The sequence below is a fragment of the Natrix helvetica genome, assembly GCF_964273705.1.
Source record: "Natrix helvetica genome assembly, chromosome: Z".
Taxonomy (NCBI): domain Eukaryota; kingdom Metazoa; phylum Chordata; class Lepidosauria; order Squamata; family Natricidae; genus Natrix; species Natrix helvetica.
Genome location: NC_138554.1, coordinates 54742854 through 54764789, shown reverse-complemented (window position 1 = coordinate 54764789; position 21936 = coordinate 54742854). Strand labels below are relative to the sequence as shown.

Genomic DNA, 21936 nt, shown 5'->3' with positions numbered 1-21936 from the left:
GAACCTGGGTTTATAGATGAAATACTATGGATTTACTAAACTCATAATTGTTTAGAAGTCCATAGCATAAAAAATGGAATCTATTTTTTTTTAAGTGTGACTATTTCAAATACTTCTCAGCATTCCCAGCATATTTGTTAGCATGGGAATTTAAAAAAATATATAAGATTTAATCCATAATTTATTTTCTCTCCTGTATGCAGTATAGCAAAATGCTAGTTTTCTAATTTACAAGATGATACCAGTTATTATTCTGTGATTATCTGAAGCTATAATCTTGGTTGCTGTTTTTTTAAAATATGAAACCAGAAAATCAGTTTAAAGTGCTTACGCTTTTAAAATAATTTGGCGTTTTTATATGTCTGATGTTCGTAGAAACTTTCAGCCACAATGGAAGGAGCAACGGAACAATCATCACAAACTAATATATCTACTGGAACGCAAATAAATGGTGAACTGTGTAAGGTAGGAAACTCCTATAACCTACATCAAAGTATTTGGTCAGTGAGAGAAACCATGCATTGCTTGCTCTTGAAGTATGACTATGATTTGAATGAAAAGGGTGCCCTTGCCTTGATTTTGGAACTAGATCCTGTGGGCTTTTAGTTGTACAATTCAGTTTTCTCTTCCTCTGACAGATTAATTAGGGTAGGGAAACCAACCTGATTTCTATTATGTGTTTCATATGAGGATCATTGCTGATCTCACAGGCAATCTTTTATTGTCTTTCACATTCTTCATGAGATAAAGTATCTTCATAGGTAGCTCAGTGAGATACACATAGTAGAAATCCAATTTGGATATATCTCTAGCATAAACTACTATGCTGTATTTCCAGGTATAAAAATTACAAGTGGATCAATCTGAGGTGGGGAAAATATTTTATGCCCCAGCTGAGAACTGGGCATCAAAGTCAATTTAAAGAAATCCCTAAGAGTCATATTGATCCTTTTTTATCCAAAACAACATCGATACTTTATTTGAATAAGAATCTGGTCTGCATTCAGTTCAATTTATAAAATCAGTTTCTGTGATACTTGAGAGAAATAGACTGAAATCTGCATGTTACTCATACTTCAATAGTAAACACACTTCAAATGTATTAATATTTTACTATCATATCTACCATAATATGATTAGTCTTGGACCTATAAATAAATATAACTTCAGCTGAATTTATTTATTTTTTCTCTCACAGGAAATTGAAAACTTGAAGGCCCAAATAATCAAACTTCAGGTTGAAAAACAAGAACTTCAGAAAATGGTAAGATCTTAAGAATTTTGCTAGCCTTTTAGTTTCTGGTTTTGTGTGTGTGTGTGTTAGGGTGTGTGTGTATGTGAATTATAATAAATAGAAGTAATCCCTTAATTTATTTGTCTTATTCAGCATCAGCCATCAATAATCATATTTGATTCTTGGCTATACTGTACCATATAAAGCTATCACAATTATTATAGTTTCTGAAAACTATTATCTTTGTAATTTTATTCAGTGTTATTTGTTTTTCAGAACCTGACTTCGTTTCCTGCATCAGAAGACACTAGTGCTGATATGGTAGCAAAGACAACTGACATGGAAAGACAACTTTCAGCGATCTTGCAGGAGAATAAAGAATTAAAAGTATTTAACACATAATAAAACATACTATTGCATATTTAATTTAACTTTAGAGTTAACAGTCTATAGCAACGATGGCAAACTGTTTTTGGCTCGCGTGCCATAAGCAGAGGAAGTGCAGGAGGGGTCATGTGCAGGCGTGCCGCATCCATAATGCAATGCGCGAACCCCCCCCAGTGCACATGCGCGCATTACAAGTGCTCCCCCCCACTTTTTGCATGCTTTTTTCACCCTCCCCATGCTCCAGAGGCTTTATAGGAGCCTGGGGAGGGCAAAAACAGCCTCCCCCACCCTCCCGGAGGCCCTCCAGACGCTTCAGGAGCTTCCCTGAAGCCTCTCTGAAGGCTCCGGAGGACTTCCAGTTTGCTTGTAGGGTCGTTTTTAGTCCTCCTGAACCTTTGCTATCCCCAGGCTCCTATAAAGCCTCTGGAGCCTGGGGAGGGCGAAAAATGGCTTTAAAAAAGACTGAACTCAGCTGGCCAGCGTGCCCTGACAAATGGCTCCGCGGGCCACCTGTGGCACGCGTGCCATCAGTTCACCATCCCCGGTCTATAGTTTATAACTGCAGTCTTATTCAATTATTGGCACAAAATGCTTTTTATAATTTTTTTTAATGTCTGGATGTAATGATTGATGAGTTAACTGTAGATTATAATAGGCATTCTAGAGAAAAAAATATTATCTTCATTGTTGATTACGAAGGGAACTTGCTTCTTGCTGATGTCCTCTTATAGATTATGTTTAGGCATTGACATTAAAATCTTTAACCAGGCAAGACATGTGGGGTCTTATTGCCCATAAACCTGGTCAAAAAAGTACTTTTAAAATATGTAGAGTCACAATTCTTTATTGCTGGAATCTTAATTATATGTCCTCATCATAAAGCTGTTATACTGTAATATACAGTACACTGAGATATCAAAAGATGTTAGCCTTAGATGAGAGAGGATCTAAGCAATAATCAATCAGTAATGCATGCTGAGATTTTATTTTATTTTCTTCCATCTTTGAAGATCTGTTCTAGAATCATTTGTTAAGTTTCTAAAAATGGACAGAGCATTTGAGAAATTGATATTGAAAATCTAGTAAAGCTTAACTATGTGACGCGTAAACGTCTTAAAAAACAGATTTTAGATGAGAGTCAATAAAGCATTGCACATGACCTTTTATATGGAATACTTAAATCACCTTAATGAGATTGAGTTTTATGGTACATGAAGCATATCCTTCCAGACACAACTTTTTCATTGATGATAATGTGTCTGTGAATGTATTTTTTTTTTTTTTCTTTTCCATGCCAGAATGAAATTGCAAGACTCAGTGAAGAGAAGTCTTCATTTAAACAGCAATTGGAATCATCCAATAGCACAGTGGCAATTTTGGAAAATGAAAAAAGCAAACTGCAGCAGGAAATTGCAGAATCTAAAAAAGAACAAGATTCTCTTCTGGTTCTTCTGGCTGATCAGGATCAGAAAATAGTTGGCTTAAAGAAAAAGCTCAAAGAACTTGGAGAACCGGTAAGATACAAAATTTGCAAAGTCAGGTGTGAGACTTGAAGTTTCTGGAACAATTTAGGGCTAAATTTATCATCTTTTGTTGTGTGACTTTAGATGCATAACAAAGCTATCTTTTTGTTTTTGTGTCTCTTGAGTTCCTTCAGAGGACTATGGCATTCAGACTGTGTTCCCTGGAACATCAGAATTCCATGACTATCACCCAGGGATTCAGTATTCAGTCTTGGTTTACCTTGCATGAAATGTATTACTGCAACACTAATTTTAACATTTTGTTAAAATAAAATATATTACATGAAATATGTTAATTAATGAGTTACAGATTGACTTTTCACATTGAGATGGGTTGTTTGAGTATATCAGTTTTGAAGACTACCGCTCTAAAAGAATGTGGTTTAACTGCCACATTGGTAATTTTGATTTCCTCTGGGCAAACCCTGCATGCTTTGGAAGTTGGAGAGTGAGAATGGTAACCAATGCCTTAAGGTGCTAATGCTTCCTTATCTGAGACAGGAAGAGAGAAGATAGGAAGAGAAAAAGTCTCTGGACCATTATCAGCAAAATATGAAAGGGGTTAACTGGAGGCACTGTTCCTCTACTTTTTATCCTCTGCAGCAGGGATGTCAAACTCAAGTTCATTGAGGGCCACATCAGGATTGTGTTTGACATCGGGGGCCAGGGTGAGCGTGGCCAGGAGGGCATGGCCAGCTCGACATCACTCATCTGCAAGTGTGTGTGTGTGTGTGTGTTATGGTGGCTTAAGTACTCTTCCAGCAAAAATAGGCTTCTGATCTCTAAAAGGGAACAGTAGAGAATCCAGTACTATGTTCTGACAGCTATCAATATTCTCAGTGATGTGTGGCTTTGGGCAACTAATTTTACAACTAGAGATACTATATTATACATCTGCAGAACTGTATAAACATAAATTAAAATTTACTATGCAGTTTTATTTATATGTTATTAAATAAAAAATTTTACAAAATTGAATCAGTGTAAAAGAAAAGAAAAAAATATATAAAAAAGGAAGTGTTGAAAACAATAGAAGAAAAAGAAAATACTTAAAAGAAGCAAATGATCTCCTTCGCAGCAGTTATAGACACTTAATACCTTTCTCTCCTTTAAAATTATATGACATAAGCTCCTTTCTCCTCATATAAGCTTTTTAAAAAATTGATAAACCCAAAAATCAGATCCTTTTGATCTGTTTTAAGCAAAAAGTTCATAAAGTGTCTCCAATCTTTTATACAAAATAGTTGTCTTTTCCTCACTGATCAAACAAATCAATTTAGCCATTCATTCAGTTGCATCTTGACCAACTTTTTCTTTTGATGAAATCTAATCTTAATATGCTATTCAAAGGCAAATGTGGACCTTGGCCTGGTGAATGTAATGTTCTCTTGTCATAAATAACATAAATACATTTCTATATTATAGATTCTATAATAAAACAAAAGGATTGTGGTATCAGATGGTGGAGAAATGCTCTCTTTGAACCTGAGACAGATTTAAATTTTAATTATTTGCTTGAGCATATTAAAATAATTAGCAAGTTTAAAAATAAGCTGTCCATTTAACATAATACACTAAATAGCAGTTTTATTTCTGTTTCTCCCCTAAAGGTTGAAGATGAAGATGATGTGGATTTAGGTGATCATGGTGAGGATGAAGAATATGCAGGAGGAGAAGAAGAAAATTAATAGTACTTTATTGGGTTAAACGTGGAATTTAGGAATGCTTTGAAATTTAGGAATGTATGAACCAATCTGGATGGCTTTGTGATGCAAAACCTTGATAAAAGAAAAGATCATTGGAAATTATCCTCAGTTTCTTAAATGTCAATAATGTAGCTAAACAGAAGCCTAGTATGTTAAATTTCACATTCAGACCAAATTGAATTATTAACAAATTAGAAACTTTTAGAAGCTGTAAAAAGGTAACAATGTTGGATTAAAATGTGTTGCCTTTTGCCTATTTTCAGAGTGTTTGTCATTACTTAATTTTCTTATTTTGGTTTTATTGTGATTAAATATGGTATGCATTTGGCTAAAATCTCTTGGATGAAATTGTCTCCTGTATTCAGCTTGGAGAGATCTTACATATTTTTTTCTTAATTCCTTTTACAAAAGATTGAAAGTGATGGTTTGGTTTGATTTGGTTTGCTCAAGTTAAGTGGATCATAGTTTCCATGCTTTCTTCTCAGTGGAGTTTGGCTTGAAATGAAATGAAGTGTTCAGCATTGAGTGCCTTGCATCTGAAATGGCTCCATTCTGTACCTTGGAAGTAAAAGGAGCTGCAACAGTACAGAAGGATTTTCAAAGATAAAGAGCACTATTTGATAGTATATTAAAGAAACATTTTTAGCAAAATTCCCATATAAAAGTTTAAAGAATATCAAATTATTATTTTGAAAACATATTTGTTTTATTAAAAAAAAACCACATTGTGATTGATGATAATTTATTGAGGGTTTTTTTTTTTGCCCAGTAGATTTAAAAAAGGAAAGAAATAAATGCAGTTGCTATATCAACTTACTTTTTCAATAATGAAAATAAATATATACCTATTTAGTATCATTTATTTGACTGAGTTGTGATTGTTTTTTATTACATTTTAATGCTGCTTATTTTACATAGGCCTAATAAGTTCAGATTCAATTTTTAAAAGTATTACTGAAAAAATATTGGGGTCTCCATGTTTCTTCAGGGAAATTGCACATTTGGAAAAATTGGTTGCAAAATATGCTTACTCAAACCCTGGAATGATTTGGTAAAAATATCTAGCTAGATTGGGGGAGGGGGAAGTGTGAAGAGATTGATCTTAAGAGTGCTAGCACAGCCAAAAATGGCAAAAATCTTACTTTTCCAGAATCCCCAAAGCCTTAGACTGTTCCCAAGAGAATGCAGTCAGTCTAATGAAAGTCCTGTAACTAGGCATTACAACAGTAAAGAAGTAACTTTGATCAACTTGGTATAGTCTGCTTCTGCTTATAACTGACAAAATAAGTTTTACACTTTGGTCTTTTATTTGCCTTCTGATCACTCTTCTGCCTTTTGCCTGCTCATTCTGGTGCCAGGGTTATTAGCAAGAAGCAAATAACTGTCTGTATCTACATTCACTGGAGAGGAAGGGACTGCAAGAAAGTAAACAGGCACACAATGATGAATACATATTGCAAGGAATGTTTTGGTGCTGCCAAGCACAAGCCCACTACACAAACAGTGGGGCGCAGTTCTGTTTGTGTGCCTCCTTTCTCTTTGTAATTCCTTCCTAGCCAATCTTCTTGCTTTGCAGAGGCAGATGGGGCGGTAGTTCACATATAGTAGAAAGGGAAGGAGGGAGAAATAAAAACCCCAAGCAATCTCTTTAGACAATCTTTCCAATACCTATACTCTGCAAAGGAACAAATAAAGAAAAACAAGAGGTGAGGCCATGTGACCAAAATTCAGATGCGTAGCAACTAGTTCATATTTATAATGGCTGCAGTATCCTGGGGTCATGTGATTACCTTTTGCGACTTTCTGACAAGCAATGTCAGTGCGGAAGCCAGATTCACTTAACTGTGTTATTAACAACTACAGTGATTCACTTAACAACTATGGCAAGGAAGGTCAATTCACTTACCAAATGTCTTGCTTAGCAACATAAACTTTGGGATCAATTGAAGTTGTAAATTGAGGGCTACCTATAGTGGCAATCACATGACTGAGGAACACTGCAAAGCTTGTAAATATAGGCATGGCCATAAAATTATTTTTTCTGCACTGGTAGTCTTTTAATAGGGTTGTTGTTTTTTTATAAAATAAGTAGGATTTAAGTTGGTACTGCATAAAGATGTATTTAAAGTTCTCCCCTTTTTTTTACTTACTTTATTAAAATACAAGAAATATATGCTGACCTGCACCAAAATAAATTGCAATGCTACCTCAATTTTGTAGTATTTCTGTTTGGAAATAAAAGTGTTCCCTACGTTTCTTAATCTAATCTGGGATTGATTTTAATTTGTTGCAGTAGTGGATTTCCAAATTTTTTACTACCGGTTCGCTTGCACAATGCTTATGGGTGGGTGGGTGGGTGGGTGGGTGGGTGAAGCCTCCCGCCGCTGCTACTACCGGTTCAGCCAAACCAGGAGCAACCCATCTCTTATTTGTTGCCAAAAGTACCTAGATAAATCCCAGGTGGCAAAAAATATGCTCATTTAGTTGGTTCTTCTGACTCACAACTCTGGATTCTCTAAAGCTCTAAAGATGAATTTCTTTATTAAAAAATTTCCTCTGCAATCCTCTATTGGAGATGACAGAGATTGCTTAGAAAATTCCTTATTTTATTGATGACAGAGATTGGCCCTAGAAAATTCCTTATCTTATTGTCTGGTTAATAGCAATGCTCCAGAATCTTGAGCAAGCAAAATACACAATCTTGTTTTCTATAATTCATCAGGAAATCTCAAGGGCTAAACAAATTTGTAATTCTTTTCTGGCTAATAGTTGTTCATATTGTTGTGCAATCAAATATGCAACTTATTGTCTTACAGTTTGTCCATGCTGTATGTAAATTATTGTTGACTGAGATTTTAGTTTGCTTCATCAAAATTTTCTTCATTTATTTACGCACCCTTTTTAAATAAGATATATTGCTTAAAATATTAATTAACCATGGTCATTGATATTTGATGTTAGCCATTCCTAAATAATGGCAACATATATTTCAAGGCATCTAGTTCTTACATATTTTTTTTCTATGAGATAATTCTTAAGGGAGATAAATCAGAATGGTCGTGTATTATCTTCCATATAGCTGTCTACATTTGAATTTTAATAAATGAAGATAACAGGAGGGAGGCCTTCAAAAGAAGAAATGATATTATACCCCTAGGATTTTGATGTTTCTCACTTTGGCGCAAAATATACTTGAACCCTCTCTCACTATTATATTTATTTACTAAAATATAATTTTTCTATTAATGAATCATAAGGTAAGTTTCAATACAGAACAAATTAGCGTTGATAGCACTAAAAGGAAAATGTGGTCAAGAAACAGACTGAGCAAGTTTCCAGCAATGCTCTTTATTGCCATAGGGTAGAATAACAAAATATTGAAAGCCTTTCTGCCTCATCTTGCACCAAACATAAAGACAGATGATTATGAATTTCTTAGGCTTTCCTTTTTCTCAGGACTGAATAATCATTTCTGAAACTATTAACAGTTCTTTTACTATGGAATCTTTAGTGTTTTCTGAGCTTGATTGCTTGCAAACCTTTCATTACGCAAGTAGGTAACATCCTCAGTGCCAGTAAACATAGGGTTTGCACCCTATTCATAGTCAGTGCTTTGTTCTGCCAGTGTGGGTGGGATATATTTGTTTCTCCTTTGCAGTATTTTGATTAGAGTTTTGTCTTCTACTTGATTGTGTGTTGGTGTTATTCTCCCAGTAGGTGGAGACATCATCCAGACATGGGTTATTCCAGCCAGTGTCCAATAGGACTGGATCTACCAAATTGATAAGTCCCGCCCTCCGGGCTAGCCTCTCCAGCTTAGACTCAGTTCGTTTCCTTGGACTGGCTGTGTCTGGTGATCTCTCTGACAGTTTTTGTCTTTGCAAAGTTGGATAAATTGGTAAATTTGTTTTAATTCAATATATTGGCTACTCTAAATTCTAAATTTTATAATTCACTGTTTGGTGCTGAGGTTTTGTAGGGCGGGACTTGTTCCCTGGCCCTAGTGGCTTTCTGACAAGATTTGGCCCACGGGTTCTTCCCTATGGCCCTTCCTTGCCGCTTGCACGCCTTGTGTCATTCCAGGGGCCTTTCGTTCGTGTTGCTGGGGTTTCTGGCTTCTTTGCGGCTTCTTGGCTTTTAGCCGAAAAATCTCCTAACAGCAGCCATCATCTACAAATAACAGCCCCTGCCGCCTCACCACTCGAGTCGCGCCAAAATTGCTATTGGGAGCCGCTGCTTCCCTTATCTTCTTTTTGGGCTCCGGCTCTTTTGTTTGTCGCGCTAGGGATTTTGCAGCCTTAAAACGGCCAGGAGGTCATAGTGAAGTAGCCGGCATTGCCGGTTTGCATTTCTAGTCCCTCAGAGGACTTGAAAGTTCCAGGTGGCCATCTTGGACAAGAATTTTGGTGGGAAAGTTCCGGTGGCCATTTTGAGGCATCAAAAAGATACCTCTGCCATTTCGACAGCATCGCATGGGGCCGTGAGTAGTATGGCTTCCATTGCCTCAGATACTGTGGTTTCTGCTCCCTCTCGGGATTCTCCTCCTTCCTCTATACCACTTACAGGGGCCGGGGAGTCAGTATCCAGAAAAAGGGCAAGTAGTGTGAGGGATGATGCCCCCAGACCTGCCAAGGTTCCGGCCCAGGAGAAAGTTCCCTCCAAAGGGCAAGAAGGTCCTCCAGCCTCAGGGCCACGTAAAGCCAAGGCAAAGTCACACCATTGTGAGGCACCTACACAGGCTCAATTGATTCCTGCACCCTGGCCTCAAAACCCTCCTGAGGAACTGTCCATTGACACAGATGGGGAAAATTCCCCACCTGCCTCCCCACTGCAGCCTGAGGATGGGATAATTGTCCCCGAGGAGGAGGGATCTGAAGGGGAAAGGAGTCTAACCCCGGATATAGATGTTGGTTCCCCTAGTCCCAGGGGGTTTCCCTGCCATCCTTCTGATATGGCAGACATTATAGCAGCTGCTATAGAAAGGGGCATTGCTGCTGGCCTACAACATCGCACTGGTTTTTTTTTTTTACGGTGATGCACAAATGTTTGTGACCAAACAACATGCTAAATAGATATGTAATTGAGCAGAAAGCCTTGACAGCAGCTAATCTCTTGGATGAGTTAATCCAAATGATCCAGGCTGCCAAGCATGCGTCCACTAATCCCATTTATGACACCACTTGGACTCAGTTCTCTTCCTGGTGTCAGCTACAAAGCATTTTACCATTGTAGGTCTCCATAGCTAATGTGCTTCAGTTCCTTCAGCTGGGACTTGACAAAGGACTGTCCCCAAATATTCTACGTTGGCAGGTGGCGGCTTTTTTCCTCAGTTCTGTCCATCAATGCTTCTAAACTACTCTCATCAGCCTCTTATTCACCGTTTTCTTTGCAGCGCTACCACTCTCAAGCCTCCCACTATACATAGGTTTCCTTCTTGGGACATTGCCAAGGTCTTGGATGCATTAACAGGGCCCCCTTTTAAGCCTCTACAGTCGGCATCTCTGTAGCATCTAACAATAAAGGTTGTGTTTCTTGTTGCAGTTACTACAGCCAGGCGGTTTTCCGAACTAGCAGCACTGACTACCAGACAGGACTTATTCATATTTCACCCGGACAGAGTTGTTCTCTGCCTGGACCCAACCTTTATACCTAAGGTAAATTCAGTATTTCATAGAGCATAGGAATTGGTGCTTCCTGACTTTTGCCCCAACCCATCACATCGACAAGAACACAAATGGCACTGTCTTGATGTGCGTCGGGCTTTGCGTGTATACATCAAGCGCACTGCGAATTCTGACATTCTGAGGCTCTCTTTGTCCGTTTCCAATCTGGAGGTAAGAAGGGGTCCAAGGCTTCTTCTACAGATATTGGACATTGGGTTCGCTCAGCAATTTCCAGAGCATACATAGTTCTATCTATTCCTGTTCCACCACAAATCACGGCACACTCCACATGCAGCACTGCCACTTCAGCTGCCTGGTCCTCTCTGGCCCCCTTGGAGGAGATCTGCAAGGCGGTCACATGGACAACGCCATCACCGTTCATCCACTACTACAGGCTAAATATGCGTCGGCAGATGCAGCCTTTGGACGGCAAGTATTGCAGCGGGTGGTGGTCCACCAAGATTCTTAAGTCCTCACTCTGTTCCTATCCATGGGACAGATTAGGCTTTGGTATGTCCCATGTCTGGATGATGTCTCCACCTACTGGGAGAATGGGCATTGATTACTCACCTGATACGCCCTTTCTCTGAATGGTGGAGACATCATCCAGCCCCACCCTGTGAGTGTTGTTTGGACTAGTTTTGTGTTTGCATTGACAAGGAGAGATCACATAACTTCTTGGACATTTGATGCAGCAGTCTACCTTTATTCTTCCTTCATCTAAGCTGGAGAGGCTAGCACGGAGGGTGGGACTTATCAATTTGGTAGACCCAGTCCTATTGGACACTGGCTGGAACAACCCATGTCTGGATGATGTCTCCACCATTCGGAGAAGGGGCGCATCAGGTGAGTAACCAACACCCAATCTTGCTTATCTGGGTGATTGCTATGGGAGATGTCTTCGGATCTTAGTATTATTATTGTCTCTTAAATGGTGTATAAATGTGGTTATCTCAATGTGTCTATTGATGGCTGAATTGTCTGAGTGCCAAGCTTCCAGGAAAACCCTAGTGTTTTTGGATTTTGCCTGGAATCCACAGTTCAGCCCCGAGCTACATTTCCCTCCATCTCTTCCCTGTTCCTCAAGTGAGAATAACATTCCCTCACTCAACTGCATCGCTTGTGATTCATCAATGATACATGGTTTTATAAGAAATCACAGAGAACAAAAATATTTTCATATCGTGAGAGAAACAATCATATACATTGTCCACATTTTTCTTTTCACATTTAATTCGATTCAACTAATCAACTTGGAAGTGGTGTGCCTAGGTATCATTTCATTAAAAACCAAATGAATTAAAGAACAAGCCTGAAGTTTAATAGTTAGAACTTAAGAAATATTAAACATCACCTCTGGGCATTTTAGTGGTATAAAAAGTGGCATGCCTTGTTGTATCAACAGAAAATCCTTTGGTAATTGCAGGAACCTTGTTTCCTGGAGGGTGAGAAACTGATCCTAAGTCCTTGCCATCTCTGAATGTAGTGGAAGTAGTTCTGAGTCTGGGACAATAACGAGAGGGGATCTTCAGAAAAGAACGTGCTGCACCTCCAACAAAATGTATCCTTACACCTGGTTTTAGAGTCATAAAAGATGGAACCCTTGGAGTTTTCATTGCCAATATGTTGTTTCGTTGTCTGAGAGTTTGGGGCATTGGAGTAAGCCATTTTGAAGTCTGTGAAGAAATTTGCATAAATTTTACATCTATGAAATGCTGGACTTCATTTCTATCACTACAATTGTCAACTACCGGTAATAACATAGTAATTACTCTTATTAATCTAATATTGACCATAATGGCAATGCAGGTACTTTTTTTGAATTCTAGAATAAAAGTGATAAATAAGGAAATTAGGCTGTGAACCAGGGGTGGGTTTCAACCAGTACACACCGGTACGGTCATACCAGATGGTGAAATTTAGCATACCTTCCCGTACCCGTTGGTCAGGAGGCCTCGTACCGGAACGCTCCCTCCCCTCATTCGGTCTTTCATTCGCCCCTCCCATCCGCACCATGCTGCCGAAAAGTTCTCAGAAGAAGAACCAGAAGAAGAAAGAACTGGTGAGTGGCGGGGCGGGGGGGGATGTTGGGGAAGAGGGAAGAGGTAGAGAGGCTGCTAGAAGAGTGTGTGTATGTGCACAGACTGTGGGTTTTAAGAACATCTGAGTGAATCCAGGAAGATGGAAGAGGCAGAGGGGCTGGAAGTGTGCTGTGCGCAGGCTGTCAGTTTTCAAAACGTCTGAGAATTCAGGAAGAGGGAAGAGGCAGAGGGGCTGGAAGTGTGTGTGCTGTGCACAGGCTGTGCTGTAGGTTTTAATAATGTCTTGTTTGTGCACAGACTCTGAGTTTTTAAAATGTCTGAGTGAATCCACGAGAAGGGAAGAGGCAGAGGGGCTGGAAGTATGTGTGTAAGGTGGTCAGTAATGTTGAAAACCGGCAAGGACAGCCATATTTCTTCTCTAAGTAGCTGTTTTATTGTTTTGTGTACTTATTTTATTCTTATTAAGTAGTAAGTGCACAAAATAATAAATTTCCTTTTTTTATATCTTCTTTTTGTAGGTCATTCTTTGGGGCAAATAATTCAGTGACATCAACTTGGCCACTCCCACCCAATCACATGACTGCCAAGCTACTCCCACCTAGTCACATGACTGCCAAGCCACTCTCACTTAGTCATATAACTGCCAAACTACTCCCATCTGGTCATATGACCACCAAGCCATTCCCATTCAGTCACTTGACTACCAAGCCACTCCCACAAAGCAGGCCACATCTACAGAATAGGTTCTAAAAAATTTGAAACCAACCACTGCTGTGAACACACAAATCAGAGATATGTTTTATTAATAAGAGTGGACCCTTTTGATGTTATTGGACATCAGCATCACTGACCACTGAAATTTTAGTTGGGCTTATGAAAGTTACATCTTCTCATCTGCATGAGGTAAACGGGCTAGAATAGTGAGATGGAGATCCCTTAACACCTAGTGCTATTGAGCTTATTTTAACTATTTCAAGATGACAAATACATGTCTATAACTTCTTCACTCTGCAAACTTCCTGTTTGAGCAGTTTTGTTTTGTTTTAAACAAAAACTCTACCAGCTCTAGCCATTGATACCTTCTGCTAAGATGCAACTGAGGCATTAGAAGCTAGAGAGGCTGATAGATCTCCGAAGTGGTGATATATCAATGAAAGTCACACTCTATAATTAAGAAAAGTACAGGAGAAACCTACATCCCATTCTTGAGAATTCCACTGAATTTTTCTTCCATTTAGGAAAGAAATACGAAACTAACGTCCTTTCTATCAGATTTAAAGAGAATTCCCTGAAATCAGAAGATATTTTCAATTCAGGTTCAAAGCAAAATAGGAGGAGCTGTTTCATTATTTAATGCAGTTTGAATATCTAGTTGATAAACTGGATGGCTGTAAGTTATTTCTAATTTTGTCAGACGGTGTGTTACTGCTCCAATGTAGTATACAATTTGTATACTTTTCCACTAGATGACAGTATTTCCCATGCAAGCCCTATTATTTGGCCATGGAAAAATACAGCAACTTAGTTTGTATTGCTGAAATTGCACTGTGGAACCTGTTTGCAGAATAATCTTGAATAAAATTGAGGCCAGGAAGTTTTAGGGGCTCTTGCTATTGCAGTACTTTTATGCCATATCTAAAAAAAACCTTTTTTAAAAGGGCTGAGTATTCTCCATTGGAAAAAAGGTTGAAATCCTTGTTATAAGGGCTTCTATTAAATAGGCTCTTCTACTGGAAGGTCTCAACAGCTTCCCCATATTATGGCATAGCACCATTGTGTCCTCCCCAACCAGAGCTGTATCCTTTATCCCCATGGGGAAAGGCATAATGCACTGGAAGGATCATGCTATGCAAAAATCAAAGCCTTTGTTTGGCAGGGAAATGTTTAAACATGAGACTACTTTTTCCATTCCTACCACTCTTGCATTCCAAATATCTCCATCTTGACTACAGAATAGGAATCCATGAAGGGGCTGTCACCAGTAACATGAAGATCAGGTTTTGGCATAACAATTGTTATCCTGCTACCCCACCCCCCTGGCACCAAATTATGTATGTTTATTGTCTAATGATAGAAGAATGGAATATGTATTGCGATGTAACAGATAAGATATTTGTATTCTGTCTCACATGTAACCTTCGCCTGCATAATCAACCTGTTCCTCTTGCCTCACTCCAATTTAAATCCTACGTAAGTCTAGCCATTATGCATCTGATAACAAGCATCTTCTTAGGGAAACCTATGCTCATAAGAAAATGTGTTAGTCAAAAAGGATGCTGCTAGAGTTCTCTTGTTTTTTTGCTACCATAGACTAACACAGCTTTCCTATAATGTCTACAGAGAGGCCATGACTGGGAAGTACAAGTTTTAGAATGTCTGACAAGTATCACCCATGAGAATGAGTGAGAAATTGAATTCCTGGCCATTTGGTAAAGCAGCAGGGGGGAAGCTGGTATAGGCAAAAACAGGTTGATGATAAATTACCTGTATCTGAAATATGCATCTTCTGTACCCATTGCTGCTATCCCTGCTATCTGCAAATAACAAGTGACCTCCAATCTGTAGGTAGGAAAGAAGGTCAGGAGAGTGAATTTCCTCTGAATTTCTGAAAGCAAAGGTCGTACTATGATGAAACTATACATCTTTCATTGCTTGTCTTATTTTCCTCTGACTTTGGAAAGAAATGCCATTGCCATGAGAAAGGCTTAGGTGGATCTATCTGTCTGTCAGTATGTCCGTCTCTCTCTCTCTCTCTCTCTCTCTCTTTCTCTCTCTCATAAGTCTTCATCTAGATCTATCTATTTGTCTGTCTGTCTGTCTGTCTGTCTGTCTGTCTGTCTGTCTGTCTGTCTGTCTGTCTGTCTGTCTGTCTGTCTGTCTAACTGATATAATTGCCCAACACAACACAGGTGATTCCAGGCAGCTTACAAAATTTTAGAAATTTACTATTATAATAGAAACCTATATTTTTTTTAAAAAAAAAATCCATGGTAGCAATAACACAATCAAATCAGCCCCGTCTCAATTCACAGTCCCCAGGCCTGGTGAGGAAACCACATTTTTAGGACTTATCAGAAAAGTAAAAGAATGGAGGCCAACTCTACATTGGGGGAAAAATAGGAGGAGCTAATACCAGCAACCGTTTTGGTAGTCCCAGATATTTTTCTATAATTGATAGGACGTGAAACATGCCTTCCTATCCTGGTGGGCTGAATTAATGAATTAATGAATTTAATAGGGAAGAGGAGGTCCTCCAAATAGCCTCGCCCCAAGAGATATTGGGCTTTAAAGGTGATAACCAGCAACTTGGATTGACCCACAAGTAGATTAACAACAGCACCTCCTGCAGAAGAGTTGACAAATGTGCAAGTCTAGGCTTGTACAAAACTGTTCAGATTGCTTTCTGAACTAATTGAAGCTTCTGAATACTCTTCAAGGACAGCCCCACGTAGAGAATATTGCAATAATCCAGATAGGAGGTGATTAGGGCATAGGTGACAATGAGAAAGTCACATTGGTCCAGGAATGGGCATAATTGGTACATAACACTAAGATGTGCAAAGGTCCTCCTGACCACGATTGCCACTTGCTCTTTGAGTAGGAGTCATGAGTTCAGGAGAACCACCAAATCACCTACCGGATCTGTCTAGGGTGGTGCAACCCCCCTCCATGACAAAAGATGGTAGTTATCCAAGAGTCAAAAAACCCATATCAGAACTATTCTGTCTTACCAGTTTTAGCCTTTTGCTCCCCATCCAGACATTGACAGAATCCAGGCACAGAGAGAGGACAGCTACAGCTTCTCCCCATGGCAGAGATATACAGCTGTATGAAACTATCTTTGTGCCTTCAATGGGCCATCACAATACACTTTAGTGATGACAGATACAAATATCTAATTTAACATAAGGGCTGGAAAACTGTCTCCCAAAAATGTCAAGGTAAAAGATTACTTACACAAAGTCGATGCGATGGGAAGATCTGCAAGAAGGATCAGAAAGGAATGGAACAAATATTAATGCTAGCCTGGCTTTCCATTCTGGCTTATACAGATCCTACACATAGACTTCTATTACAAAATATCTGTACACTTTTACTTCCTTTAGATTCATGAAATGATTTTTCAGGGCAAACATAATATCCTCCCATCTGCATTACTATATGGCAGTGTTTCTCAAATTTGGCAACTCTAAGGCATGTGGACTTCAACTCCCAGAATTCTGGGAGTTGAAGTCCACATGCCTTAGAGTTGCCAAATTTGAGAAACACTGCTATATGGCAATTGTGCCAAATTCCTCTATCTCAGCATGCTGTCTGGAAAATTCTGGATGTTGAAGCCCACCCATCTCAAACATGCTGGTATTCAGAAACATTGTTCTAAAGGACACCATAACCTCCTCCCCCCCCCTCAGATAATTCTCACTTAACGACTAGTCACTTAATGACCATTTAAAGTTACAATAGACCCCGAATAATTCGTTTCCCATCCTTGAAGCTACAAGAGTCACACAGACTCCCACAGTCATCTGGTTGCATTTTAGGCAGTAGGCAACAAGTTTGCATTTATATCAGTTGCAGTGTCTGTGGTCACGTGACCATGACTTGTCACCCTTTTTTTTGTGTGTGTGCCAATTTCTGATACTTTTGGCCAGTTTTAGACAAAAAATGCCCATTCTGGAGAATAAATTCACTTAATCACAACAAGATTTACCTAATATCCACATGATTTTCTTAATGATCATGGTAATAGCTTTACTACTATGATTAAAAATGGTGGTTAAATTAAGTCAGGGGACCCGCTTAATGGCTGCAAAGATTAATGATGAAAACTCCAGATTCAAATTGGTTCTTGTGAGGACGACTTCCTATTTTAAGTGTACCTGGGAGAAAAGGGGTTTTTGTACCTTTTGCTTTCAGCCTCAAATTTTGAAACCATAATAACCAGATTATCACAGCAGTTAAAATAAAGCAGCAATTAACATAAGACATAGTCTGTTGGGTTTTTTTTCATTTTCTTTTAACTGTTTGATTTCTCTGAAATTTGTTGAAATTTAAAGAGCCTTAATGGAACTTTACATTGCTCTGATTTCCAACTAGAACATAAGTAGTGTTTACACAGCCCATTTTAAATTGATATGATATCTTAATTTTTATGGTTAACCAAATCTCTATGAAAACTTTGTCTTGGAATCTGTCAAATTGGCTTGCAGGCCAGCAGCAGTTACCAACTTTATTTTATATTAAACCTTCCAGGTGGCATTAACTTCTTTCCACAAGAAATGCCTCTCCAGAACAGCATTCAAGCTGGGAATTTTGGAGGTGGTGCCATCACATCTGGAATGTGCCGGAGTAACACATCCTATTCTATCTTTCCCATCCATCATCTCAATACCTATTGCATGATACGTATCTCATCGGTTTAAATTATAGAGGTGGCAAGAAAGAGACTTCCAGATAAAGAGTGTAACATGGTTCAAATAGCAAGGATAGAATATCTATGACTTAATTCAACAGAATAGTGCAATGCTTTGAGTGAAAGCTGAATGCTGTTACAATTTCCTATGTGTTAAGCAACTGAGTTTTATCTTTCTAGGAATTGCATTTAAGGGAATTTCTTCTGCAACATTACTAAAATTAAATGGCATTAATGCTTTAATGCAATAACTACCGTATTATTGATGTATAACTTCTTGTGCTTACCAACTGTGCATACTGAGCTCCATACTTTGAGACAGGATAGGCAATTGCAACCTGTTCAAGATATATTAAGAAAATATGTGGTTATTGCATGATTTGATACTTAAAAGGGAGGGCACACCACTGCTATATGTGTTATATATATATATATATATATATATATATATATATATATATATATATATATATATATATATATATATATATATATATATATATATATATATATATATATATATATATATATATATATGCTGGTTTTGTTGTATTCGGGTCTTTTCCCGTGTAAGGTTGAGATTGTCTTTGCAACGTTTCGGCAGGATCACACCTGCCATCTTCAAGCTGTGGGCTTAAAATGGGAACGGAGCTGCCGTCTTTCTGTAAGTCTTGGTGGGAGGGGATGGGGTGGTGGCTTTGTTTCAGTAAGTGGAATGATTGGTTGTGTGGTTGTATCATGATTGGTAGATTGGTGCTGATTGGTGCAGGTTGTGTGTGCATTGTTGTTTTGTATTTTAACGGCTTGGGTGGTGGGTGGTGTTCGTTTGTTGGCTAGGGCTGGTTTCCAGATGTTTGGTAGGCGGGAGGTATCATCACGTTTGTTCATGCTGTGGGGGTGTTTCTCTATTTCGATGGCTTCCATGATTATTCTCTTGTGGAGGTGCTCTGTTTTGGAGATTAACCTGGCTCCTTCAAAGTTGATTTCGTGTCCTGTAGCTTTAAGGTGCTGGAAAAGGGAAGACGTTTTTTCTTTTTTTCTTACTGCATTTTTGTGTTCTGTGATGCGTGCATTTATTCTCCTGTTTGTTTGCCCTATGTATATTGCTGGGCAGATTTTGCATGGTATTTTGTAGACTCCTTGGTTTTCTAGCTGGATTTTGTCTTTGGGGTTTCTTAAGATGTTGGCTATTTTTTGGTCAGTGGTGAAGGCTGTCCTGATATTGTGCTTGTGGAGAATTTTGCTGATTTTATCTGTGGTGCCTATCCAACCTACTCCAAGACCCTGCTTACAAACCTATAAACACAGACCCCACCACCTACCTGGAAAAAACCACCAAATCCAAAATAAAAGCCTCTGCCATCAGTGAAGAGATCCAGCAAAGAATCATCCCCAGAGAGAAATCTTCCAGATGCCCCAAACTCTATGGACTCCCCAAGATACACAAAGAAGGAACACCACTCAGACCCATAGTCAGCTCCATAGGCTCACCTCTCCAGAACCTTGCCAAATTCCTCGCCAAACAACTCCAACCCTACGCAGAATCCATCACCTCAAACGTACAAAACTCACTCCACTTCATAGAAACAATAAAGAAACAAAACTTACAACCCAGTGACCTACTTGTGAGTTTCGACGTCATATCCCTCTTCACCCAGGTGCCCATAAAAGAAGCCTTGACAGCCATCCAGAAGAAACACAACCCCCCTAAACACATCCTAGACCTGACCAACCACTGCCTAACCAACACATATTTCATCCATAATGGACAAAGATACAAACAGATAGAAGGAGCACCCATGGGATCACCCCTCTCTCCTGTCATTGCAAACTTATACATGGAACATTTTGAAACCAATGCCTTAGACAAATCTGAACACAAACCCAAACTCTGGCTTAGATATGTTGATGACACTTTCGTGATTTGGCCACATGGAAAAGAAAAACTGGACAACTTCCTCACACATCTCAACAACCTACACCCCAAAATACAATTCACCATGGAAATAGAAGCAAACAACCAACTTCCCTTTCTGGATGTCCTAATCTACAAAAAACCCAATGGCTCCCTAGGACACACCATCTACCAGAAAAAAACACACACCAACCGCTACTTAAATGCACAATCCCATCACCACCCTGCACAGATCAACTCTGTAGCCAAGACCCTCATCTCCAGAACCAAACGCCTAGCCGACAAAGACCATCTGAAAACTGAATTACACAAACTCACAAATGTATTAATCTCCAATGGATTCCAAAGAAAAACAATCACCAACCTAATCCAAAAGGAGACTCCCCCAAAAAACCAAGATACAGAACAGGAAAATGGCATCGCCCTCCTCCCTTACATCAAAGGCACCACAGATAAAATCAGCAAAATTCTCCACAAGCACAATATCAGGACAGCCTTCACCACTGACCAAAAAATAGCCAACATCTTAAGAAACCCCAAAGACAAAATCCAGCTAGAAAACCAAGGAGTCTACAAAATACCATGCAAAATCTGCCCAGCAATATACATAGGGCAAACAAACAGGAGAATAAATGCACGCATCACAGAACACAAAAATGCAGTAAGAAAAAAAGAAAAAACGTCTTCCCTTTTCCAGCACCTTAAAGCTACAGGACACGAAATCAACTTTGAAGGAGCCAGGTTAATCTCCAAAACAGAGCACCTCCACAAGAGAATAATCATGGAAGCCATCGAAATAGAGAAACACCCCCACAGCATGAACAAACGTGATGATACCTCCCGCCTACCAAACATCTGGAAACCAGCCCTAGCCAACAAACGAACACCACCCACCACCCAAGCCGTTAAAATACAAAACAACAATGCACACACAACCTGCACCAATCAGCACCAATCTACCAATCATGATACAACCACACAACCAATCATTCCACTTACTGAAACAAAGCCACCACCCCATCCCCTCCCACCAAGACTTACAGAAAGACGGCAGCTCCGTTCCCATTTTAAGCCCACAGCTTGAAGATGGCAGGTGTGATCCTGCCGAAACGTTGCAAAGACAATCTCAACCTTACACGGGAAAAGACCCGAATACAACAAAACCAGCATACCTACACCCGTGAAAATCTACGAAAACAAATATATATATATATATATATATATATATATATATATATATATATATATATATATATATATATATATATATATATATATATATATATATATATATATATATATATATATATATATATATATATATATATATATATATATATATATATATATCTGATAGAGATGTACACTATATTTGGGCGGATTCAGGCAGTTTCATCAGCTATCCAATTGAAGCAATATTACTCCAGAGCAGTGCAGTTCAAACCAGAAGGTCTCAAATGTTGAAGCCCACCCATCTCAAACGATCACTGAATTCAAAAGACATTCCCCCCCACAAATCTTTCCTCTCAAGAAAACCCCAGAAAAAGAAGGAGGAGGAGGTGGAGGAAGAGGAGAAAGAGGAAATCTGGGACTGGGAGAGTACAGGCAGTCCTTCACCTACAAACATTTATTTAATGAGCATTCAGTTGCAACAGCACTGAAAGAAGTGACTTATGACCAGTTCCTCCATTTAATGGCCGTTGCAGCATCCCCCAGTCATGTGATTGAAACTTGGGTAGTTGCCAATTGGCATGTTTTTATGACAATCGCAAAATCCTGGGGTCACCATTTGAGACTTTCCCAGATGGCTTCCAACTATCAAAGTTAATAGCAATAGCACTTAGACTTCTATAACACGTTGCAGTGCTTTACAGCCCTCTCTAAACGGTTTACAGAGTCTGCATATTGCCTCCAACAATTTGGGTCCTTATTTTACCCACCTCGGAAGGATAGAAAGCTGAGTCAACCTTGAGCATGATGGGATTTGAACTGCCAAATTGCAGGCAACTGGCAGTCATGTGGGAAACTGGATTCATTTAATGACAACATGATT

At 38.9% G+C, this 21936-nt stretch overlaps 1 protein-coding gene across 2 annotated transcripts in view; it reads left to right on the top strand.

The window, feature by feature from the left end:
* The window catches only part of USO1 (USO1 vesicle transport factor), an 86151-nt gene extending 79224 nt beyond the window's left edge, over positions 1-6927 (top strand). For both annotated transcript variants that reach the window (XM_081971191.1, XM_081971192.1), the window contains 5 exons: positions 376-465; positions 1199-1264; positions 1511-1621; positions 2920-3135; positions 4755-6927. In XM_081971191.1, the coding sequence (XP_081827317.1) occupies positions 376-465; positions 1199-1264; positions 1511-1621; positions 2920-3135; positions 4755-4832 (561 nt within the window). In that variant the 3' untranslated portion in view covers positions 4833-6927. The remainder of the gene's footprint in view (positions 1-375; positions 466-1198; positions 1265-1510; positions 1622-2919; positions 3136-4754) is intronic.
* Positions 6928-21936: the final 15009 nt, after the last annotated feature.